This window comes from Pogona vitticeps, chromosome 4 (genome assembly GCF_051106095.1).
Source record: "Pogona vitticeps strain Pit_001003342236 chromosome 4, PviZW2.1, whole genome shotgun sequence".
Classification (NCBI taxonomy): domain Eukaryota; kingdom Metazoa; phylum Chordata; class Lepidosauria; order Squamata; family Agamidae; genus Pogona; species Pogona vitticeps.
In genome coordinates, this window is record NC_135786.1 from 176,045,490 (window position 1) to 176,071,415 (window position 25,926).

The 25,926-nt window shown below is 41.3% G+C and overlaps 1 protein-coding gene and 1 long non-coding RNA gene across 3 annotated transcripts; one reads left to right on the forward strand and one right to left on the reverse strand.

Annotated features, from left to right (window-relative positions):
- Nucleotides 1-810: 810 nt before the first annotated feature.
- LOC144588540 (uncharacterized) lies at nucleotides 811-15,048 on the reverse strand. Its single transcript, XR_013544147.1, has 2 exons — nucleotides 13,328-15,048; nucleotides 811-12,336 (listed from the first exon to the last, which is right to left on the reverse strand). It is a non-coding gene; the product is annotated as an uncharacterized LOC144588540 (long non-coding RNA).
- Nucleotides 15,049-15,101: 53 nt separating this feature from the next.
- On the forward strand, nucleotides 15,102-25,723 carry DSEL (dermatan sulfate epimerase like). Of its 2 annotated transcripts, none has more exons than XM_020813346.3 (2): nucleotides 15,102-16,116; nucleotides 16,898-25,723. In XM_020813346.3, exon 2 carries the CDS (start codon nucleotides 17,771-17,773, stop codon nucleotides 21,431-21,433), a length of 3,663 nt encoding a protein of 1,220 aa, XP_020669005.3. In that variant the 5' UTR covers nucleotides 15,102-16,116; nucleotides 16,898-17,770; the 3' UTR covers nucleotides 21,434-25,723. The 2 variants fall into 2 exon arrangements, with proteins under 2 accessions (XP_020669005.3, XP_020669004.3); XM_020813345.3 differs by having other exon boundaries at nucleotides 15,102-16,102.
- Nucleotides 25,724-25,926: the final 203 nt, after the last annotated feature.

Genomic DNA, 25,926 nt, shown 5'->3' on the forward strand with positions numbered 1-25,926 from the left:
AACTGAGGGATTAAGTTGCCAAATTAATGCTCTTTTGACCACTGCAACTTTCAAGAGCTCTCAAAACTGACAAAGAGATGTTGTCCTCCATAGGAGGATTACCATTTCTCTACCATGTATTGAGAAAGTATGGGGCAGTCCCACGAAATGACATTCTCCCCATCACTGTACCCATTTAACAGTATAAAGCTTCACCTGCTGAACTGTCCTCTATCAAAGTGCTGATCAAAACAGTAGCATAGTGTGCACTGCATCATTTATACACAAAGAAGAAAAATAGGTTTTCACATCTCTGTTTAAGCAGTGTTATGCTGCTTGTAGAGAAGCATATGTTCAGCACATCACAAAGCTTTCCATTAGTGCTGTCCCAATGTTAGTCATCTGGCTCTTCCCCAGAATCAACACATGGTATTATCTGGAATTAATATGTTTAATAAAACATTTCCATAAGCTGAATTCTTGAGGATTTGAGTTAGGAAGGCATCACAGAAATCTCTTTCTCCAGCTTTTTTTCCTTTTTCTTTTTTTGCATTCAGATAAAACCACATCTGGTGCAAAATGTGTTGATTCTGCTATAGAGAGCTTGAATACACATAAATTGTGAAGCTTATTATTACAAGCAAATCTTAGTTTCTTTGAGGGTCCCAGCATAGCTTTCCCTTTCATATATATATATAGGGTCAACTAATCACACAGGCCTATGTCTGGCATCTAATGCAGCACATACAGCATAGGTGCCATAGACACATGTTTGCCACCTTGGTAAGCATTTAGGCCTCAGAGCACTCAGTTGTTTTATCTTCATATATCTTTTGTTCAGAGGGAATGGTTCAATAAAGTAAAGTGACAGAGAAGTGAAGTTAACATATGAGCCGTCTTAGTTTCACAGATTTTTAGTTTAATAGATACTGTCTGGAACACATTTTTATTTTGAGCACATTTGTCTTAAGGCTGGCTCAGAGGCCTGAAGAAGTGATATTTAAGAAATCAAGTCTTGCAGAAATATTTCTACGTCACTGTTGCTAAGAAGAAAATACATCAATTGTTTTCTGTTGTTTTTTTCTGGGCAGAGGTTCTATTTGGAAATATCTATATTGAAAAGAAGCAAACTACTTCATTTTTGCAAAGGACTGGCTGGCATACACTAGCAAACAAAATATTCTTGCATTTATATCCCACCTTTCTTTCATTACTGAGTTCAAGATGACATGCATTATGTATTATTACAATGATTGTTACTATGGAAGAAAGAGACGTACACTCAGAGGCTGACTCTCCTAGAATACACTGAATTACCAAGAAGATCCCTTTATGACCTTTGAACCAGCCCCAGTACTCCTTAGTTTTAGCTCTGTGACTGTCTCCCATATTATATTAGAAGATAATGATGTGGAACAGTGAAGTTATCTGAGTCCAGATAATGCAATGCTCCAGGCTCAATGTTTCTTTCTTTTAAGAACAAGAAGGCTGCATTCCTAAAAGAAAGCTCTTTGAACAAAGTGACAATTACCTGACTGTCAAACTACAGGAAATGCATATTCCCTTCAATTAACACATTTTCCTTCCAGTGGTAGATTTTCCCAGAGACATGTGCCTCAGCAATCAGACTTGCAAAATAAATTGGTGTTCATCCTCCAGAGACCACTCATTTTAAAAACTACACTGCTAAACCCAAGATGCAGAGGTGAGCAAAAGCATGTGGTATGACAGACGTCTTCCACCACTTGAAAGTGCCACTTTTAAATACACACACACACAAACAAAAGATTTCTGTCAAAGCATATGAAAATACAATGATGTATCCTGCACAGGAAAGAGAAACTTGGTTGGCATCAAAATACTAAAAAATAAAAATACAAAAATATATTCAAGGAGCTTTACTCTTTTCAGTAAACACACACAGGTCAGTGTTGGTAAAGACTCAAAACTGTGATGAATAGGTGCAAAAAATCCACTTCAACATATTGCCAGGGAAAGGATGCTGGTAAGCAGAGAGACAATAGCTTCCTCATACCGTCCTCCTTCTTTTGTGCTCATAAATTTCACAAGCTTTGAAAGGCAAAGCCCAATTAGTGTGTGTGAGGTTTGCCAATGATCAGACCTGCTTAGCTTGAACAAAGTTGCTGCATCATATGCCATCAGAGCACAGACTTAGTCTCAAAGGGTGCTTTGGAATATTGATTTGCTATCCAAGTTCAGCTCAGAGGTCCAGAACTTATTCAGTGGAATTAATAATCTCCTTCCTTAGGGAAAAGGTCTAGCAATTGGGAGCTGAAGGGTACCGTAAACTATTTTCGACTGACTGACTGGAGTAGAACTTGAACATCTAGCAACTTATTGATATGTAAATAGGCATTGTCAAATGTCAATGGAACATCGCAATTACACACAGACCACTCTGTGCCATATAACACATGAAAAAATACCAGAAAACATTTGATTCGTGAAAGATTGATGTTCTTCCATGGAAGGACACACATTAACCACCATATTTCTTTTGTTTCCAAAAAGAACTAGTCTCTGTGTCAAGTTCCCCGTATACTAAGCATAAGGTGTAAAAGCATTAAATCTTGATTAAACACAGGAATATTTCTCAGTATAGATGCATTAAGCTTACCTTGTAAATTGAATTAATAATGAAGACTAAATTGAACTTGTAGAACTAAAGTCCCAAGTGGTGCAGTTGCATTATTGTACAGCTGTGCAAGACGTTGTGCACACAACTATACTAGACACAACTAGAGATGGGCACAAGATGAACCACGAACGAAAAAACCCAATGAACCAGGTGGTTCATGGTTCATTTCACGACCCAGTTTGGAATCCCATTTTGCTCAAGCAAAATGAAACCTTGAACTTTCTCCCCTTTGACGTTTCATTTAATTTGGCAAAAGAGGATGCCCCCTTCCCACTGCTCCTGTTACCTCCACCCTCCTGCTCCTGCCGCTGCCACGGATGCCCTATTCAGAGGCAGCAGGCCTGGCTTTCCTGCCAGCAACCAGAAACTGCTTCTGAGAATGCAACTCCCACCCAGCTGATTGATTGACTGATTGACTGATTAATTGATCTTTACTAGCGTCACTGACCAGCAGATATATTCAAATATTATTATCATATATATTAGTATAACACGAAAATACAATTAAAAATATACAGCCTATTACAAAATGATGGTATTTTATAGAATCTCCATAGTTTCACAGGGCTGAGGAGATCAGCCCACCCAGCTGATAGAGGCAGGTGCCCCAGCTTCCTTGCCAGAAGCATGCCACTGCCTCTGAGCATGGGCCCGATGCAGAGTCGGCATGTAGCCCCCTCCCCAGGCATGAACTGCAAAAATGAACCACAAACTGGTTCATTTTTATGAGGGTTCATGGTTACCCAGTCTCTGAATTACCCTACTCAAGTGTTTGTTTCCACAATACACTGATATGTGGTGAACAATTCTGAGTAACTGTTTCTTTTAAAATCTAATAAATAAAATATTAACATTAAGAAAACAGTGAAAATGGAAGGGTGGAAAATAATGCCAACAGATGGTGTGACATGAGAAATCAGGCTCCAAGCTAGTTGTGGAAAGATCCAGTTACAAAATTAAAAAATTTCCATTGTTTTATTACAAATGCCAAGTTAAACCAGAAAAAGCAATCTGTGTGGACACCTGGTTTCCGATCCTTCTTAATGGAAATTCAAACAGAATTTGACTTCCAAGGGAAGAGAAGAGTGGAGTTTATTTACTGAATTATAATGTCACAGCAAGACAAACCCCTTTTTAAAATAGTTATGGGTTGTTGCTTTTTTTGTATTTTTTAGTTTAATAAAATCAAATAACAACAGAAAAAAGCATCTCAAAACCATAAAAATGGCAGAGCAACCAGCAAGGATGTTTTAATTAGGCACTGAAATGAAAACAGCATTAGAGTTCAAAGATATTATCTGCCTGTCTAAAGCTTCCATCAGAAGTCCTGGTCCAAATATTCCTGTCTAAGAAGGGGAGGTGGGAGATTCCAAGTGATGGCCTTGCCATTTTATAGGCTTCTCTGAGCTGAGTGAAGATTTTTTTTAATTATCCAAGGCATTTAAAAAAACATTCTTACTGCTTTTAGAACATTCTGGTTTGTTACTTTGCTCCTTTTACTTGGGTTCTGTATGCTGCAGTCTTTTGATATCTGCTCTTAGTTTCATCGAATGTTTGTCTTTTTATGTGCTTATGCAGTTTACTCTTTATGGTTCCTATTTTATATTATTAAGGTTTCGTATGTCACCCAGACAGCTTCTGGATAAATAGACTGAGATTAAAAGTAAAACAAACAAATTAAGAGACAAAAATGTTCCTTCAAGTATTGGAGGCACCCCCTCCCCCCCAAAAAAAGAGCTGTTCAGGCCTTGAAGGAAATAGCAATCTATTTTTTTAAAGAATCAGTGCAATATGATCCCATCTGACTGTACCAGCTAGAATTCTGGCAGCCACATTATGCACTATTCAAAATACAATTTCTCAGAAATAAATGTAGACTATTTAATTTCCAGACTTTGGCTAGCTCTGCAGAAAGATATTCAATACTGCATGGTCTCCAGAAACCTTTTCTGCTCCTCATTCATTCCAGGCATTTAGGGAAAGGAAAGATCAATAGCACAGTGGGGGGATTCTCACATTTCTGATTAACCCACGATAGTCCAGACTTATAGTTTAATGCAGGGATGGGAAAAGGGAAAACACTGGACTGCAGCTCCCATCATTCCTCACCATTTGCTTTGCTGGTTCAGGCTCATGGATGGATGTTCAAGCTCAAAAGATTGGGAAGGCTGAAGTCTGCAGCTCAGAATTTGGTTTAAAGCTCTGGTCAAAAAGCAGACTTTACACCTGAGCTTGGAAGAGACCAATCTAACATTAATATTAATGCTGTAGCAGCTTCTAAAATCATCAGGGCCAAATTCAGCAGGATAAAGTTCAGTTTGCTAGCATTCCTCTCCATTTACTGGCAGTGTGGTGCCATAGTCAGGAATCTAAGAATACCTGGTAACTGTTCTAGAAAGTGGTAGCTAGGCAAAGGGCAGGAGGAACCACACCGTTTTTCAAATTAAGAAACCTAGTTAGGGATAGTGCATGAAGATAGGTCTCTAAACATGGTTACATAACTTACTGAAGAATCTCTCCTATAGTTAGTGGCTGCACAGGTCTGGTCAGCTGTGAAATATAAATAACTATGCCAGTCTCCTCTTGCAAAGCTCTGCTGGCACAGTGGGAACACCACCACTGGCAATGGCTGTGTCTAATAAAAGAGTTTATTTTCTATTCTGATGAGACATAAGTGCATGCATTCTGAATTTTTTTTAAAAGAACTCTTTTATTGCTGGCAAGAAAATACTGGGCAATAAAGAAAAGGGGCCAAGATTGCCTATTGACTGCCAGAAACTTCACAGCAGACTGAAGGGGCAGACAATTTGCAAACTCCACTTTATAGAAAGATTGTGTTTATTTCAAAACAGCGACATTACAGTCGCTGTTTTGAAATCCACATGTATGCACCTATATTAGAATATGCAGATCTGTGTATTGCTCTCTCTTTTCGTAGTGCAGTAAGTGTCTGTTCTGTTCCTGGAAAAGACAAGGGAATTGTGCTCCTAGGAGGAAAAAGGAAAGGACAGAAGTAACCTCACCAATGCTAGGAATGATACTTGGTTGGGTGGATACCTTTTCCCATGAGAATTTGTAATGAGGCGTATTGAGGGTTTAGGAAAGTGTTTATTCATACAGGCCTGCAGAGATAGCCATATACTCAAAAGCAATGTGTTGAGACAATCTGTAGAACCAAAAATAATACATAACTATATAGGAAACACACAAAGGGCCATAAAATGAGTAATTTAAATTGGTATTCCTTTTAACTTTTTTTCCCCAGGAAGTTCTTTTGAAATTCCTTTCTCAGGATGTTCCTTTGAAATTCCTTTCTAATTGATATTCCTTTGAAATTCCTTCAGGAAGAAGCCTGAGTTTTGTTTTATTGCTTTATGGTACCTTTGCCAAAAGTAGGGAAAGTTTGTGCCGTTACATATTTCAGACAATGGCTGTCTTCCCATGATTTATTGAGGAGCACTAAATTCTGGGCTTTGCTATACATATGAAATGCATTGACTATCTTCATATAATTGCTGAATACTAATGTACATGGTTATATTTCTAAATATTTCAGGATCTACAGCTTTTGCTGGATACCTGCTTTGAGCCCATGAGACCTCCTCCACTATTGACCCCAGTGGATGCCCATCTCTCATTATGAGCTGAATGTTTAACATTCCCAAAACTCTAGTGACCTGCTTGAACCTGAGAATCTGCACAGGGACCCCAATGAATAAGAGAGATCCTAAAAATTGACATTTTTTCTAAAGTATGGTATTTTCCCCCTCAGAAGATCTGAAGTTACTATTTTACCGGATGCTAGGGATTTTTGCTAGCTATTTTTTCTCATTTGCTATGAAAGGGAACTAGGAGCAGACGCTCCCTGTGACTGTCAGTCTAAGTGTACCCAAATGGGCTGTAATCTGCAGGTTCACATCCTCTAATGCGTCTAAAGCTGCTAAATATGGATCTCCATACTGCTAGAATGGATATGATTAGGAGAAACGTGACTCATTGAAATGGATAGATGCATTTCTTGCTGATAACCTCTATTTCCACACAGTGTCTCCTTAATACAATAATTTGAGGAAAGATATGTAGAACATAATTGTTTTGCTCCCTGTATTACAAGTTTAATTGCTACCTCTAAGTGTTCTGTACACCTTGCACTGGCCCTTAAGAATATTTCTCAGTGACAGAGGCTATTATTACTTTTCCTCCCAGTGAGGTTAAAATATTAAATGTGAACTTCTCTTGCCTACCAATTAAGAACCTTCCACTTCAAATTGTTAATGTGCAGCTCCTTGTAATATTAACCTTTGAGTACATGGTCATGATGGTTTATCTCTAAGCCAAGGAAAGCAATGAAAACTCTTTTGATTTATGCAAATGCATATACATAGCATATGTATTTTATTTTGCTAATTATAAGAGTAAAAAGCCACTTTCCCCATATAGCCTAACAAATTGTATGTGTCTTGTGACAATGTTCGGGGCTTTGCTTGAAGTGCAAATAAATAGCTAATAAATTGGCATTCAAAATTTAATTTGAAACAATAAAAGCATACTTAATAACATTGAGAGGCATTCAAAGTAATGCAAATGAATATCATAGTATAGCAGACTATAGATTCCCCTGCTCTCTTGGCATCAAGAGATTGTCAGGAAAGAGTTGTTGGGCCTGGGTATGAGCACTGCAGCTAATTTCAATTCTCCCAAGGCACTGCTGGATGCTGCCCATTATTTCATATTTAAATATGTCAAAGCACATCACAAGCCATAATGGCCATTCTAAGTTTTGACAGTCACTTTCTGTGACATTGATTCACCTCGTCAGATACTTCAAAAGCTTTTCCAATTACATATCGCTGCTTGAAAAACTACACTTTGTCTCTCATGAATCTCTGAATCTTGAAACTGCCTGCTGGGATATTTAGTACTTATTCTTAGCTTGATGTCATGCATTCATGTTGTAGATCTATCCTATCTTCTATACTTTTTAACTTACGTATGAATTATCTGGGTGATCTCTTTCAGGGTTCAGGGTGGGGTACCTTCAGTATGCAGAGGACACTACGGTGTGTTTCTCCTTGTTGTCTGAATCAGGGGAGAGTGCAGATGCTTAAATAGGTCAAGATCAAAGGCTGGACAAGAGCCAATACACCAAAATTGAATCCCCAAATGATGGAGGTTCTTTGGGCAAGTGGCCTTTGTGTGTGAATACTGGGTATACAGAGTGTTTTAAATAGGAGTGTTCTCCCTTGAACAAATATATATGTATCTTGGAGGTACTTCTTGATCCAGCACCATCACAGGATACTTAGGTGGCCACAGTAGCTCAAGAGTACCTCTCACCAGTTCCAGCTACTAAGTATCAGTTCCATGCCACTGCTACTAAGCAGGGATAATTGGGCCACAGTGAATCATGCCCTTGTATGCTCCTAAACAGACTACCGTAAGGTGTTGTACTTGGATTGCCCTTCAGGACACCTATCAGGAACTTCAGATGAGGCAGCCAGAAATATAACCAGTATGAGACAGAGAGAATTATATTGCATTGATTCTGAAAGAACAACATTACTTCACGGTGTTCTCTTTGGAGTCCAATAGTCACCTATATCTTTGGCTTATGGAGCCAAAGAGAATATAGGTGACCTATAGTAACCTATATTCTCTTTGGCTCCATAGTCACCTATATCGTATACAGTATTGCACATTGGCGACTACACAAGCTCTATGTGAGCTATCCTTAAACAGCATCTTCAGTTGGTACAATTCGAAAGCATTTGACCTCAATACTGAAAAACCTGCACTGAATGCCACCCAATTCAAGGTGCTTGTTTAACTTTCAAAGTGCTAAACAGCTTGGAACCTGGCTGTCTAAGGGACTGCATGTCTTTTTATGAAGCAGTATAGATATGAAGATGTTCTGGAGAGGCCTCTGTGAAAGATCTACAGCTGCAGAGTTCTACTTGACCGGCAAAGCAGGAAGAGCTTCGGGGTGCACGGATCGAAGACTAGGGGTTTCACTCCCCTCAGAGTTGCAAAACGTTTCTGCTTTCAGAAAAGGTGTGAAGATGCATCTTTTCAAGTGAGCCCATGAGAGTGTTTCTTTTACTGAAAGTACTGTAACTGTCTATAAATTGATTGATTGTATTGGTTTTTACAGTCTTATTTCTTTCTATTTGATTTTATGGCTGAATCTGTTTTTTTAAAATGTTGTTTCTGTTATATTTTATGATCTTAAGTTGCCTTGGGCAATACTTAGTAGGGAGAAGGTAGGGTATACAGTATATGTAAGTAATGCTGATAATAAAGATAATATGCTGCACACATTGATCACGCTGGATACTTGAATATCCCCAGTGGAGATCTCTGTTCATACTAGCATTTGAGTAACCACTTTACACACTTTTACCCACATTAAGACTAACGGGACAAGATTGCAGATGTCCAGATTCCGTGTGTGCAGTGTAGCTCATACTAAATCTTTGTAGTTCAAATACCAATATGAAAGTGGGGCTTATGAGTGGGAAAGCAATGTGAAATATATTTTAAACAATGTGCAGCTTTTAAAATGTGGCTTTTGGCTTATTTCAACATATTACACATATTTTTGAAAGCTAATACCACAGATACCAGCTGTTTCTCAGATTAGCAACTGATATGAACACTTAGTCACTCCTTTTTTCTCTTTTTCTTGACAGTCTCCATTTCAGGAGATTCTTATGCTAGACTGGCACTAGTACAAAAATAAAGCAGTTCTTGGCTGCAAGCTGTCATCACCGTCTTCTTCTTGGCTATATTATAATCAGCCTACAATTTCATAGCCAATATTCAAGCATCAGAAGTTTGTTATAATGAAATTAAGTTACACAATTAGTTTTTCTTTAAATGAAAAAAAAGAAAACACCAAAAGTTGGTATATTTTGTCTCTTTCATTATTATACCTATATACCAGGAAAACGTCTTTCTGAACATCCTACAGAGTTTGCATGTAACAAGGGTCCACAACCAGGATGCTTTTATATATACATGGTCAATAATTAGGATTTTTTTTTCTATAGGCTAACTCAGTGGTTCTTAACCTTTGTTACTCGGATGCTTTTGAACTGCAACTCCCAGAAACCCCAGTCAGTACAGCTGGTGGTGAAGGCTTCTGGGAGTTGCACTCCAAAGCTCCTGAGTAACCCAAGGTTAAGAACCAGTGGGCTAACTATCCACCATAAAAATGCTACATGTCACTGGAAATCCTGGCAGTTTCAGTTCTTCCAGAACTGAATTCCTCCACCAGTTAGCTGGTGAGCGGCTAAAAGATCGCTTCTGATATGGACCTACTTTTTGTTGTTGTTTACTCATTAAGTCCTGTCTGACTCTTTGTGACCCCATGGACCAGAGAATGCCAGGCCCTCCTGTCTTCTACTGCCCCCCGGAGTTTGCTCAAATTCATGTTGGTAGCTTCGGTGACACTGTCCAGCCATCTTGTCCTCTGTCGTCCCCTTCTCCTCTTGTCTTCACTCTTTCCCAACATCAGGGGCTTTTCCAGGAAGTTTTCTCTTCTCATGAGATAGCCAAAGTATTGGAGCCTCAGCAGTTGACGTTAAAAAAAAAGGACCTTCCTGACCCCCCTGTCTCCTCAGCAACAAAATGGAAATAATAATTGTACCTTTTGTACATTGTACCCTACAATGTACAAAGTACTGGCTTATACCAATTTAAATTGTAGTCAATGGGCCCTTCTCAGCATCCTCCATACCGTAGTCATCATAAAGATGATGGTTGCCTTTAAACATCATATAACTGTTAGGAAAAGGAACCCAGTTTATTTCTGTTTACTTTTTTTGTACCTAGTTCAGCTTCTATAATCATCTCCAGTCCTGCTAACATAAAGACTACCTAGCTCTCTCTGTTTTCATCTAAGATGGAGATGGTTCAGATTTTACAGCTGGATCTTCTGTATTCAGCCAGAGGATCAAAGTTTTCTGCTATTATTGAGTCCACATTCTTAGGTGTTATGCTAGACAAAACCAACCACTATATAATTTTCTAGGGAATGATATGAATATCTGCAGACGGTTTCCCTCTCATTCTATTAATATACCATGAAGTCAACATGACTCCAACATCACACCAGCTATTTATTTTCTCCCCTTGCCCCCCTTCTTCTTCTTCTTCTTCTTCTTCTTCTTCTTCTTCTTCTTCTTCTTCTTCTTCTTCTTCTTCTTCTTCTTCTTCTTCTTCTTCTTCTTCTTCTTCTTCTTCTTCTTCTTCTTCACCACCACCACACCCTACCTGGTGAAAAGAGCTGGAGAGGTCAAAAGCTTGCATCCATTTCTGTGCCTTTTGGGTTGGCTTAATAAATGTATTACTGTACTGTAATTCAGATTTTGAAGCAAGTTTGAGTATTGTGAAGCACTTTATACAAATACAGTCAATTGTAAATGTGGTTAGAAGACTTTTATTTCAACCAAGTGAAATAAAACTTCATTTTTATAGAAGATACTTCAGCAAAGGCATGCTTTCTCTCTACTGATAGAACTAAAGCAGAAAGGTCATTGCTCCACCACATGAAATATCTACCATTTGCACAGCATAGTATAATATGCTGACAGCTCTCCAAGGTTCTTCATAAATCACCCAAGTAACATGGAGAGCAAACATTACTCTACTAGTTTCTAAAAGTACTGATTATCTATGTAAATAGCATGCTACATTTTTAAATGAAAGAGTCTAGACCAGTAGTTCCCAACCTTGGATGCCCAGATGTTCTTGGACTAAAACTTCCAGAAGCCTTCACTAAACTAGCTATCATGGCTAGAACATCTGAGGGCCCAAGGTTTGGAACCACTGGTCTAGATGTTCAGTGATTTATAATGATCTAATTAGAGTGGCCAGAATCCTGTTGCATAGCTACACCTGCATAACTCAACACTGTGCAAGTCATTGCAAAATTCATGACAAGGCAGAGGTCATGTCCAGCAAGCAGCTGTTCAACTAGCTGCACAATTAGGCACAACAGACTCCATCAAACTTCCATAGGCATACATTTACATGGTGCCAAGTACAGCAGGATTTCAGACATTGATTGATTATTAAATAATGATGACTAATTTGCATCCAACTTATGGTGAGCCTATGTGAGATATTTAAGCACTCTTGCCACTCATGAGTTTCCTCTGCAAAGCAAGGATCTGAATCCAAGTCGCCTAAGTCATCATGTTACTATATCCACAACACCACACTGTCTCTCATTAAATCATAACAACAATACATAAAACGTCAGAATGTTCCTATTCACAATTTAATGATTTCAGATGTATTTTCTCAGGCTGCTGTAATTATTTATGAACTAGCACACTTCTGAAAGGATTGATCATCCATGATATTTTGAGAGACAGAAGTGCACTTTACAAAACTGCATCCTTGTCTTGAGAGTTGAGAGGCATGAGGAAAAATGCACATTAAGAATAACAACAAGATTTTAAGATCTGTGCAGCTCCATAGCCACTCTTGCTAGAGTGTTCTTCGTAGGTTGTTCTCTGCAAGAAAGTTGAAGGCAATAGCTGGGATCCAATGGTTGCTGTGGGTTTTTCAGGCTGTTATCCATGTTCTGGAGGTTTTTCTTCCTAATGTTTTGCCAGTCTCTGTGGCTGGCATCTCCAGAAGACAGGAGCTAGAATTCTGTCTGTGTTCTGGTCAGTTGAAGGCAACTGCGACTTTGTTCCAAAGAATAACATTAGAAATTTGCATCACCATAATGTTTTCTAATGGGATGACACAATGATATAATCAGAATTCTAGTGCTTTTCAGATGGATGGTTGCACAAAGGATGAGCTAGGAAGCATTTCAAGGAGAGTATGCAAGTCCCATTCCCATTCATTGTTACCAAACTTGCCTTATGGCTGTATCTCTCTCTCATGATGCAATTATGTGAAGGTCAAAATTCAACCATTATTTCAAGCAGAAATGCAGGTCACCATCAGGTCACCTAGTTCCTCTCTCACACAGTGATTTAGAGTGGAATCTCTATGCATACTGATGACACCCTTACACAAAACTGACAGGTCTGTTAGTCTGTGCGAGATACATACATTGAACCAGAGAGAGGCCTTTCCCAATTGTTTGTTTTCTCATGTAAAAAATGTGCACTTCTTACTTGCTGCTCTGGATACAGAATTACCTTCATTACAGATTAGGATAGCACAATTGTTAGGAGCCAAGGCAGTATAAAGCTTGGACTGCCACACAAAAAAAAAATCTGTTGAGTTCCCATTCAGGGTATTAGTCACTGAGCAATTTTGGATTAACTGCTCTCTCTAAAACTAGTGTGCCTCACACCTTTGGGATGAGGATGAGGGCTGGGAAGAACAATGTGTCACCCTTGATGTCTTTGAAGGAAGGATAGAATGTTCTAATGTTGTTGGCTGGAATTCTATTGGTGTTTGCATCAGGTTTAAGTTAATTGCTGTGGCAAATTTACAAAGTGTGTCTTAGTCACCTGCCTGGTCACACACTTGACTACATAGTAAAGATGCATCCTGATACCTCATCAATAAGACACAAACAACTATGGTGAGTTACACAACCCTTAGATGATTACCACTAGAATTCTAGCCCCCTGAATAAATAATACATCATCAAGCGGGGAAAAAAAAACCATTGAAACGCATTGAAAACCGCTCAATGAGTTCCAATGGGCTAAATACCTAATTGTCCAGTGAAGATCCTCCATAGGGCGGCCATTTTCCGGTGCCTCTCTTGCAAAAAATCCATCCTAAAAACAGCGGGGAGCCATTTTGCACAGTGGGTGGCCATTTTGAGAGCCACCAATCAGCTGTTTCAAAACCATTGTTAAGTGAAAAATCGATCATCGTTAAGCGAATTTTACCCATTAAAACATCATTTTGCGATCGCAAAAACCTCATCGTCAAGCAGATTCATCATTTAACAAGGTAATCGTTAAGCGAGGCACTACTGTGTAATTTATTTATGAAACTTGTGTACCACCCCCACTAGTGCAGATCCACTACTTTGGATGGTTTACGATCCGCTAAAACAATAGATTCAAATTTAAATGAAACACAAAGTAACAATCAACACATCAAGTGGTGGAAATATGAATTTTAAAATGAGGGAATATAAACATATAAAGCAGCAAGGAACAGATCACACAGGGTTACCCAAAAAGGCTTTTTTGGTAAGGTAAGGTAAAGGTTACCAAAAAGGGTTACCAAAAAAGATCTTTTAAAGGATGGGAGGGAGGGGTCCAGGTGCAGTTCTACCAGCAGTTGATGCCATAGGGTTGAAGCCACCACAAAAAAAGGCCCTACTTCTATAGCAATCACCCTAGAACTCTTCACTGTCCCTTCTAGTTTTAATGCCCCTACATGGGCTGCTGTCCACCTCAACATAGAGCACCCTGAATATCTCTCCATTTGTGAGAACAGCCCTTTTATTCACACTCCCTTCTTTCTGCATTTTAACCACACTTACTACTAATCATGTGACATCAAGTCAATGGCGACTCTTTTCAGGGTCTTCCAGGCAGAGAATACTCAGGCGTGGTTTACCAATCCCTTCATCTGGGGGCACTCCGGGACTGTGCAGCCTGCCCAAGGCCACACAGGCTGGCTCTTCTCCTGGGAGGCACAGTGGAGAACTGAACTCCCAGCCTCTGGCTCTGCAGTCAAATACCTGAGCTGTCCAGCCATACTAGGATCAGGATGGCTCCTGTTACTCAAAGACAGAGAAAAGAGCTTTTCCTTAAACCAAAACTTCCAGAATACTTCAAGTACTCTAGGACCTGTGGTCTAAGAAAACAGCCTTCGCCTGCTCCTTATTTTGCTGCTGCTGCTGCTGCTCTTACCGGCTGCCATCAAGTCGCCTCCATCATTTGGCAACCCTATGTAGGCGTGATTTCCCAAATATGTATTCCCTCCTCAACAGACCTGCTCAGCTCTTGAAGACTCAGGGTTGTGGCTTCCTTGATGATGATGATGCTCCTATTGGCACCATACGTAGCTGCTTCTCTTCTTTTCTGCAGCTCCTATTATTTACTTAGACCTTTTTTTTCCTAAGACGTGTGTAAAAATTTAAGATCTTAGTTATAAATATCTACCTCTATTATTTTTGCTCTCCCCCCTCGCCCTCCCCCCCCCCAAATATCCTCATTATCTTCCTGTCCTGTGTTTTGTGATCCGCCTTCCGTCAAACGCTGGACTCAAACCCACCCTTTCTCCTCCTCCTTTCCAGGCTCTGCACATCTCCCTCCCTCCCCTTTTAATACTTCTTATAATTTTTATTTTAATAATTATTCCTGTAGCCAAGCTAGCCACCATCCTAGCCTTCTCAGGCTGCAGGGTGGCAAGCGCAACCCCCCCCCCCCCCAAAAAAGCCGCCAGCCGCCGCTTTTTGCTGCTTCCCTCACGGAGAGCGCTCCCGCCTCGCCAACAAGGCTCCGCACATGCGCAGTAGCGGGCGGGTGCACAGCAGGCGTTTAGAAAAGTGGAGCTGGAAAAGAGCCGCGGCCGGCGCTCGCCAAGGCAGCCGGGCCCGCCTTAGCTTCGCCTGGCTGAGGGGAAGCGGTCGCTCCCGCCGGGCTCGGGCTGCCTTCTCTGCCGGCCGTCGTCCGCTGTCGAGCCGGCCACGGCCGAGGCGAGGAGGGAAGGAAGGGACACGGGCAGGCGGCGGAGGGAAGGAGGCATGGGCAAGTCGCCGCCGCTGCCGGAGGAGGAGGAGGAGGAGGAGGAGGCGCGCCGACTCCCGGCGGATCCCGAAGTCCCCGCCTCAGTCTCCGGATCGCCGAGGGCAAGTTCTTGGCCGGAGTTGGCTCGGCCGCAAACTCGGGGAGCTTAAACCCGCCGCGTGCCTGGCGAGGGCGACCCGTCCGTGGGAAGGCATCGATCGCGGCGAGGCGCGTTCTCCTCGGCTCCCTTTCCCTTGGGGGGGGGGGTCATCCTCGACCCGCCACCGAAGCGGGGTTGGGGGACGGGGGAACGGGGACTCCTCGTGAGCCAGCTTTAGAAAGTCCGGCCGCCTCGGGCTGCGGGAGGCGGCGATCCGGATGGCATCGGCGAGGCGTCGGGGAGGAGACGACGGGAGCCCAGGGACTGGAGGAGGAGGAGAAGAAGCCTGTCAAGGCTTGAGGACAACTCCTTCATCATCACCACCACCACCACCATCATCCTCTTAGAACTGCGGGGCTGGAAGGAGCCCTATGGATCCTCCTGTCAAGGAGGCACCGCGAGGAAACGTCCCGTCGGGAAGGGCCCTTGAGATCCCACTTGGATTCTTGCCCCTTCCAAGGAGCCGGCAGGCGAAGGAGCGAATGGAAAGTCCCCGCGAAAGAGAGACGGGGAGCGGTTCCCTCTAAAGGAATGATCGGATTTTCTTCCTTTTCTTTTTTTACATTTCGGTTTCTCTCCCCAGTCCGCTGGCATCTGCACTGACGGGCGATGGATGCCCCCCCTCCTGCCAATTAGGTAGGTCCCTTTCGGTAAGTTGGTGGGTGTGACTTCCCCCCCCTTCCAAAGACACGTTTCAGAAGGAAGCAGGGATAGATTTCCTTTTGTTTCATTTTCTTTGCTGACCGACCTGTTGGTAACGACTTTTAAATATTTTGTAGCTGTTGGCGCAGAAAACTTGGGCGAAGTTGCTGGGGCCGGAGACGGCGTTGCGAGAGAGAGACTAATTAGCTCAGAGCGCCCTCTGGTGACTCGCGAGTAGGGCCTGTTGGAAGTCATCGATGCGGGGAAGACGGGCGGGGGGTTGGAAAGACCCGATATCATAGAAAGCTCTCAGATTCAAGGAACGCATTGAACTGTGCTTTAACACAAAACTTTAACTTATGACGGGAGAGCCAAAATACATTGTAAAAGAGGGCGTCCACGAGGAGGGGTAGCTTATGGAGCCCCAAAATGTAGCAGGATCTGTTCCTATTCAGGGTGGGTTTTGAACTTCGTTGGTTCAGCATATGGCGTGTAGAGATGGCAAACAAAATTATTGTACTCATTAAAAGTCAACCTCCTTTTGGGTGGCTCTTAACTAAAATCATGTAGTGGTTTGTTTCATAATAACCCTAATTTCTCGGATCTTCCCATTGTTCTACAACTAGAAAGGAAGATTTTTTTTAATGTATAAATTTTTAAAGCCCTCAAAACAGTTGAGTATTTTTGTAGGCTGTTTTTTTTTTTTTTTTTTTGTCTGTGATTCATTACATTCATACTTTCCTTGTATATTTAGATTGACGTCTGTTTCCTTTTGGTATTTCTTTACAGACTAAATCAACATCTGAAGTGAACAGAATCCAGAAGCAGCTACTATGCGGGGAAAAAAATAATCTGTTTTGTGTTTTTAATTTGGTTGTGTGATGAGGAGATAGAGCTAATTGAAACTCTGAAACGGGGATTAGTTTCTCAGACTGATGGGGATATGAAGATAATGAAAGAAGACATTAAAGCTACTAGCCTCCTACATGATCATCATACCAAACAAAGCTTCCCCAACTGAAGTTCAGCCAGTTTTTCAGATTACCGTAATTCTGCCAAAATTGACTAATGGAAATATTTTGTAGAAATGTCTCTCCCCAAAATAAAGGACAGACCTTTTTCTCAGTACAGCACGAAAAACCAGGACAGAAAGCAACATGACTTTGAGCTTTTTTTCTCTTCTACACAAAACATTCATTTGCTCATTTTTATGCATATACCTTGTTACCAGGTTTTCTGTCTCTGTAGCTGGAATAATTCTGTGTTAAAGAATGATTCTATGATTAATGAAGTAACATGGTGGATATAATGTTCTTCACTGCACTTTGTGGCATGAACAGACATCCCTTTGATATTGAACTTACTCATACACGGGATGTAGGTGGAAGCTGACGAGATATGATCGTCTCTTTAGATCTCTCTGCTCTCATTGTGGCTGTATGGTGTCCATGGAGGGCAATTCAAAAACATATTGGTGCTGTAGCTACAAGACCATGCCGGCTGAGAAACATGTATTTATAGCATAAAGGCTCCCCACTCCCTATTTACCTAAAAAGCCTTCAAGTCTATTTTCCTCTGAGTTCCTTGATCCAGGTTTGAAATTGGAACACTGTGTTTTTTTCAGAGGTGTGTGCCCAAAGGAAGGAAACTGCCTAATGGATCATGGCTCAAATGTTTACAGGACATTCCATATTTTTAGCATTAGTGATATTGGCAGTCTCTACTTTTGAAGAGTCTGTAAGCAATTACTCTGACTGGGTGACATTTACAGAGGATGTGGATCAGTATGAGAAACAAAGACTGGAAGATTTCAAAGCTAATCAGAAGCTGAAAAAAACCATTCTCCACCCGAACTTGTATTTTAGTGCCGAAGAGATCCCGGTGTTGAGGCAGAGAGCTCGCACCAGCCACCTCCACCTCTTTAGAGCAATCCGAAGTGCTGTGTCGGCGATGCTGTCCAATCCGTCCTACTACCTACCTCCACATAAGCATTCGGATTTTGCTGCAAAGTGGAACGAGATCTACGGAAACAATTTGCCTCCCTTAGCTTTCTACTGTCTCTTGTGCCCAGAAGATAAAGCTGCTTTTGATTTTGCAGTTGAATACATGGACCGAATGGCTGGATACAAAGACTGGCTGGTTGAGAATGCCCCAGGTGATGAAGTTCCTCTTGGGCATTCCTTAACTGGCTTTGCCACAGCTTTTGATTTTTTATTTGCATCCTTGGATAAGGTCAGAAGACAAAAGTACTATGCTAAGATCTGGGCAGTGAGCGAGGAAATGTATGGGTATTCCAAAGTCCGTTCTTGGGGCAAGCAACTTCTGCATAATCACCAAGCTACTAACATGCTAGCTTTGCTGATTGGGGCTCTGGTAGCAGGCGAGGGTGCTGAGTCCCAAGCAAATGCCTGGAAGCATACAGTGGTGGATATGATGGAAAAAACCATGTTTCTTCTGAACCACATTGTTGATGGCTCTTTAGATGAAGGGGTGGCTTATGGGAGTTACACAGCCAAATCAATAACGCAGTATATATTCCTGGCACAGCGCCACTTTGGGATTAACAATCTTGAAAACCACTGGCTCAAAATGCACTTTTGGTTTTATTATGCAACCCTGTTGCCAGGCTTTCAGAGGACAGTAGGCATAGCTGATTCCAATTATAATTGGTTTTATGGCCCTGAAAGCCAGCTAGTTTTTCTGGATAAGTTTGTCTTGAAGAGTGGAATAGGCAATTGGCTTGCCCAACAAATTAGAAAGCACCGGCCAAAAGATGGCCCAATGGTGCCATCCACTGCCCAGAGATGGAGCACCCTTCACACAGAGTTCATATGGTATGACCCAGGACTAGCACCCTGCCCACCTCCAGACTATGGCAGTGTGAAAATGCATGTGTTCCCTAACTGGGGGGTTGTCACATATGGAGCAGGGTTACCTAATACCCAGGCAAACACTTTTGTTAGTTTTAAATCTGGTAAGCTAGGTGGCCGGGCTGTCTATGACATAGTCCACTTTCAGCCCTATTCCTGGATTGATGGGTGGCGTAGCTTCAATCCAGGGCATGAACATCCTGATCAAAACTCTTTTACCTTTGCTCCCAATGGGCAAGTTTTTGTTTCTGAGGCCCTTTACGGACCCAAGCTTAGCCACTTGAATAATGTCCTGGTGTTTGCACCATCTCCCACAAGTCAGTGCAATCAACCTTGGGAGGGTCAGCTTGGGGAATGCACACAGTGGCTTAAGTGGACTGGTGAGGAAGCTGGAGATGCAGCTGGTGAGATTATAACATCCTCTCAGCAGGAGGACATGATGTTTGTGAGTGGTGAAGCAGCATATGCATACTCATCAGCAATGAAGCTGAAAAGTGTGTATCGTTCATTGCTTCTGCTGAACTCTCAAACCTTGCTAGTGGTTGACCATGTGGAAAAGGAGAAGGACTCTCCCATCAACTCGATCAGTGCCTTTTTTCATAACCTTGACATTGATTTTAAATATGTTCCATATCGGTTTATGAACAAATATAACGGAGCCATGATGGATGTATGGGATGCTCACTATAAAATGTTTTGGTTTGACCATCATGGGAATAGCCCAGTTGCCAGGATACAGGAGGCAGAGCAAGCGGCAGAGTTCAAAAAGAGATGGACACAATTTGTGAATGTCACTTTCACTGCAAAGAGTACTATTGCGAGAATTGCCTACCTGTTCTATGGGCCTTATGTCAATATTTGTAGTTGTAGGTTTATTGATGATGCCCCGTCAGGGTATCAGATTTCTCTAAATGTCAACAATACAGAAACTGTTTTCTCTGTGTCAACAGACTATTTAAATTTGAGGACAAGGTACAGCTATCTAGGTTTTGGTGGCTATGCCAAGGTAGCCACCAAAGGAAGAGTCACGAGATTTGGCCTGGGTACTGAACCAATAGAAAAGCCAGCACTGACCCACCAGGGTATTTTCCCCTTTGGATTTAAAGTGAATATAATAGCAGCCCTTATTTTGGGGATTGGCTTGGCCATATTGGCCTTCCAGTGGCGATTTTATCTTTCCTTTGGCAAGCTTTTGCGTTGGATCCTCATCCTGGTAATTGTATTGTGGTTTGTTGAACTCATAGATGTGTGGAGCTCTTGTACTCAACCAATCTGTGCAAAATGGAGTAGTGATATGACCAGCACAGATCGCAACCCAACAAAGGACCAGGGACACCCTGTGAGTCTGCCAGATGTTGTCATTACCTCTCTTCCCGGTTCAGGTGCAGAAATTCTGAAGCAGCTGTTCTTCAACAGCAGTGACTTCATCTATATCAGAATCCCTACAGGCTACCTTGATATCCCTGAAATGGAGTTTGAAATTGACTCCTTTGTCGACGCCTGCGAATGGACAGCATCAGATGTTCGGAGTGGCCATTTCCGCCTCCTCCAGGGCTGGCTGCATTCTCTAATCAAAGACACTAAACTCCATTTACAAAATATCCTTTTACACGACACCAGCAGAAGTAAATTAGTTCAGCATTCTGTCACCAGCAAAGACAAAAAGAAGCGGACCAGGAAGAGAGAATCCATAGCAGAACAAAGAAACCGCTTGAGAGGGAGTGTAGACAAGGATGCGGAATACATTAGGGAGCTGAGAAAACACCTCACCTTTTATCCCAACGCACGCCCAGTGCTTAGTCTGAGTAGTGGGAGCTGGACATTAAAGCTGCCTTTCTTTCAAGAAATCATAGGCCCTTCCCTGAGAGCGCTCTATGTAGTACGGGACCCTCGGGCATGGATCTACTCCCTTTTGTACAAAAGCCAGCCTAGCCTGTACTCTTTGAGGAAAGTTCCACAGCGCTTAGCGAGACTCTTTAAAGCAGAAGGTGGCAGGAAAGAGAAGTGTGCTTCAAGCTCAGGCTATGCTTTCGAATATGAATCACTGAAGGAGGAACTCACTCATTCAAATTCAAACGCCATCTCTGTGATGTCCCATTTGTGGCTGGCAAACACGGCCGCCGCCCTGAGACTCAACGGGGATTTGCAGCCAGCAAATTATCAGCTGCTCAAGTTTGAAGACCTGGTCAACTTTCCCCAGAAGGTGGCTGAAGATACCTTTGCCTTTCTCGGCATCCCCCTCTCTCCTGCTAGCTTAAACCAAATATTATTTGCCACATCCACTAATCTTTTCTATCTCCCTTATGAAGGAGAGATCTCCCCTATGAGCATACATGCTTGGCAACACAGTATGCCTCAGGAGGAAATTGAGCAGATCGAGGACATCTGTTTGATTCTAATGGACCGCTTAGGATATCCAAAGTTTACTGATTTAAATGCTGCGGGTCAGCAGTAGTTTGCACTAAGGATCCCCAGGCATTTCTAGATAAGAATCAAAGAATCTGATTTATTCTTGTAGAATGTCTGTACAGTCTGTTTCACTTGCAGAGAGATTATTTTAAATGAAATGAGATATTTGGTCTAGTAAGGATTTTTCTTCCCCTTCTCCCAACAAAAGCCTTTTAATTACTTTTTGCTGCTTTTGCAAATAAAGCTGTGTGAATCTTTACCTTCTTTTCCAGATGGGCACTAGGAGAACTCGAGGGATTGGTAATAGGATAAAGGATCTTTCATTTGTAGGCTATCAGTGTGAACTGAAGCCAGGATTGGAATTGCCAAGAGTGGCTGCCGTCTGCTGGTTGTTTGGTGGCTAATGTGAACTCAGTTAGGAGGAGGCAGGGCTGAGCCTAGTTTTCTGTGAACAACTGTCTGTATCATGAAACAGACTTCACATATGGCAGCAATTATCTCCCCTGGGCTGGTTATGCTGGCATGTTTCAACCGCTTTCAAATACTCCAGTGGCGCTGAGAAGCTGTAAGTGTAACCAAACCAGCCTTTAACATGGTGTCTAGATGTATGATTGATGAACATCTCTGGGGTGGCAAGAGACAGATCCCTACATGGACACATATTTGTGCATTCATACATACACACATTGGCAAGATTTTGGCATTTTCTTGGCAGGCAAAGCAAAGAAACAAAGAAACTCATTTCTTATTGGGTCTTTTTCTTCATTAAGAGTGAGGAATTCAGGACAGTAAGGTTCACTTCAGAATATGATTATTATAAAAACTATGTGAATAAAGAATTAATGAATAGAAGTTACAAATGAAAAATCATAGATCTAAGATGGTTGTTGCTTGTTTATAAACATCATAGTCTTTTTTGTCCGTGTTTTTTGGTTACAAAGACTGGTGTTGTGTTTGGAGGCTACCCAAATGTACCTAAATAGAAGCTTCTGGCTCTACTTAATAGATATCAAAAATATCCTGAAAAAGAAGATGCAGTGTGGAAGGGAGGCATCATGCTGCTGCTACTGAATTACTTTGAGACCCACAGACAAATTGATTCCTGTTTCATTAGTTGAATAGATGGCTACTAGTTTAGAAGAAGGTCCACCTAAGCATACGGAGGAGCTTGAGTCATCTCTGTTTTCTCTGTAATATCCCTGTTAATTTTTCTCTACCACTTTGCTTATACATAGAACATAATATGTGACAATTCTAATGAAGTTCCTCAGGAGTAAGGATTTTGATGTTTGGGTTTTTAGATTGCAGCATTCCAATTTTGAATTAATTGTAGCTGCCAAGTGGGAACAATGGTGTGATGATAGTTTATTCAATACTTTACCTTAACTTCAATTTTAGAGTAGTCAATGTGAAGTGCTGTGAAATGCCTCTTTCTTTGGCATATATTCATTCTTAAAGGGATTTATTGATGGCTATATCAATAAAATGATAGCTTCAACCAAGATGGAGAACATGGTCCTCTAATGCCACTGGACGCTCAACTCCGATCAGCTCTATCCAGCATAACAATGGCACACAAAAAGTGTAGGTGTCTTGAGGTTGGGGAAGGGGAGGGCTCACTGCAGATTTTGGAGGTGAGGCACTCTTCCAGATCAGTTCTTGATGAAGGAAAGTGCGGTCCAACAGCATCAGGAAAGTGGCACATTTCCTATCCCTGGTTGACAGCCCACAGATTCCAGGTCTGCTCTCTTAATTTTAATAGAAGGATTAGTTTTTGCATTTTATCATATAGTGTAATCCACACGTGATTTTCTGGTTACCAAAAGTTTGCTTTTGTATGGAAAGTTAAAGTATTAATCTCGTGGGGTAGAATTATATTTCCATTAGAAATTAACATTTTACTACACATCATGTTGTCATAAAACACTTTTAACACCCTAGCCCTTGGGAGACATGGAATGCCTACATGCATTGTTGGTGAGTGAGGCCACACTTCTTTGCTCACTCCTGAATTAAGTCTCTCTCTCTCTCTCTCTCTTAGCACATTAAAAAGGGAAAGCTGCTCGAATGCTGTTATCAGCCAAGATAGTGTAGAAGCTGACATATTCAACAGTTTAGTGATAGACCTCCTCTTGGCAGGCATTTTCCTCAAGAAAAGGAGACTACATTTTTTTGTGTGTGTATATATGTGTACAAAAGAGAAATATAACTGACAAGTAGAAGACAAGACTGGCAAAAGGCCTAGGATATGGGTTAATTTTAAAAAAAGTTTCTCTTTTTGATGAGGTGATGTTCACCACAGCTTGTCTCATTCCTGCGAGACACATTTTTCGCAGCTGCTATGTTTCCATACTCAGTATGAAAACATAACCCATTGTGTTCTCCTAATGATCCACCATCAGACAAAAGCATGCTAGTTCATAGCTTGCAAAACTATAAAGGATGTTAGAGGATAACATGCTGTTTATTGCTTAAGTCAGCTCTGCTTCTAATTCCAAAGCTTTCTGCCTCATTGGTTTTGATCCTAAAATCTCTAGGGAACTGAACTTGTGGGGCAAACAAGCTTACATAACCAAACAAATGTCTGAGCAAACAAGCTTACATAACCAGGCATGCTTTCAATTGTAATCATAATTAAAATAAAACCCTTAAAATGAATCAAAGTGCAGTGTCAGGCTAGAAAAAAACCTTATCAGTGCACTTCATTGGGGATGCATTCCCCGCCCCCCGTAAATAACATCTAGACTCCCTGGAAAAGATCCTGATGTTGTGAAAGTGTGAAGGCAAGAGGAGAAGGGGGCGACAGAGGACAAGATGGTTGGACAGTGTTATTGAAGCTACTAACATGAATTTGACCCAACTCCGGGAGGCAGTCGAAGACAGGAGGGCCTGGCGTGCTCTGGTCCATGGGGTCACCAAGAGTCGGACACGACTTAATGGCTAAACAACAACACTAGTTCTTTTATTTGGAGTTCTATACATTTTGAACTTGAGGGGGTCAGGGACCTTTCTTTCTTTCTTTCTTTCTTTCTTTCTTTCTTTCTTTCTTTCTTTCTTTCTTTCTTTCTTTCTTTCTTTCTGTACATGAACATGCTTAGTGTTTTATAAATAATAAGAATGAATGAATAATAGAATGAAGACTTATTTGTAAGTAAATGTGATGGGGCCAGCGTTAGTGTAGTAAATTAAATTTGTAAAGAAAGTTGAGGATCTTTTGCATTTTTCTTGCTTCAGATCTTCATTTCTCAGTTGTGTCTCATGAAAGATATTTCACACAGACTTTCTCTACAAAATCTATTGGCGTGAATTCATGAATAGAAAATTAGTTCCCTTTTCCCTTAACTGGAACTAAAATATTAATTTGATGCCAGTTCATCCACTTGCAGACTGCTCTCCCACCTTCCTGTTGTCTCTTCTGTCCTTCTTAAAAAATGAAATGTATTCTGATCTGTTTTGCTCAACTTTCTCTACAGAAGTGTGTGTACTGTTCATGGTCAAATTTGTCATGCAAATCAAGCGCTCATGATGCCTCTAGAGGCATCAATTTCTTTTCTTCTAGCTTTTCCTTTTCAAAATAGTGAAATTGCTATACAATACATTTCCTCTTTTAAAAAATAAAAATTAGTAAGTGGCTAGTGTGATTTTGGGGTGGAGGGTACATGTATGCACTGGCTTGGCATGCCCTCGAGAATCCTAGTGGGGACTCATTAATTGCCGGCTAGAAACAGGTGAATGCTATGCCTTTTGCCTACCCTCTGTGTAACAAAGTAACACAATGTCAGCCAGTTTGTTAAATGTTGAATAATTGCCAGCTGAATAATTGCCATTTTCTTTGGATAACAACAATTAGCCAGTGTTACAGTAGAATGAATTTGTCTCAGCAGACTAATATTCTCTTGGTGACATTAGGCTGAATACTTCAATATTGTGTCTTCTGTCCACCAGTTTCAAACTCCACTAACATGCTGTTGCCTTCTGTGATCTCTCCTTCTGACCTAGATAAAAGTAGTTCTTTCTCAGCCATTCATTATTATGTCAGAATGTGCCTCTAGCCTGATAATGCTGTTGATGCCCTTTCACGAACCATAACTCGACTATCAAACACCTCAGGTTAGGAGGAGGACTGGCAACCCTCTTTTTTGTATGCTCTCCAGGGTCTTCCTCTGGCTAGATGGAGCATCACATGGTAAGGAAAATGGTGAAGCATATTACCAGGCAATGATATGTTAGTGAAACCATGGATTGCAATTCTTGCTCCTGCCAATCTTTCTCTCTTTGTTTCTCCGATCGTATTTCTTTTTTCATTTGACAAAAATAAACTTTGCTCTAAAGATTCCTCTGCTGATACACAGTGCCTTGTTTTAGCTTGATGGGGCTGTCTTTGGAGAATCAGGCTTTAATTTGAAACATTTGTGTTTTGGTTATGATGGTTTACAATCTCAAAGGTAACTGAAAGAAATAAAACGTCTGACCTCCTTTCGAAGTTTGAAATCTGCCAAAGCAGAGAGTTTAGAGAAGCTAAGGAGATTCTAAAATGAT

What these genes read in the sequence shown, in the direction of transcription:
- DSEL (XM_020813346.3), top strand. Translation starts at nt 17,771, where the DNA reads ATGGCTCAAATGTTTACAGGACATTCCATATTTTTAGCATTAGTGATA.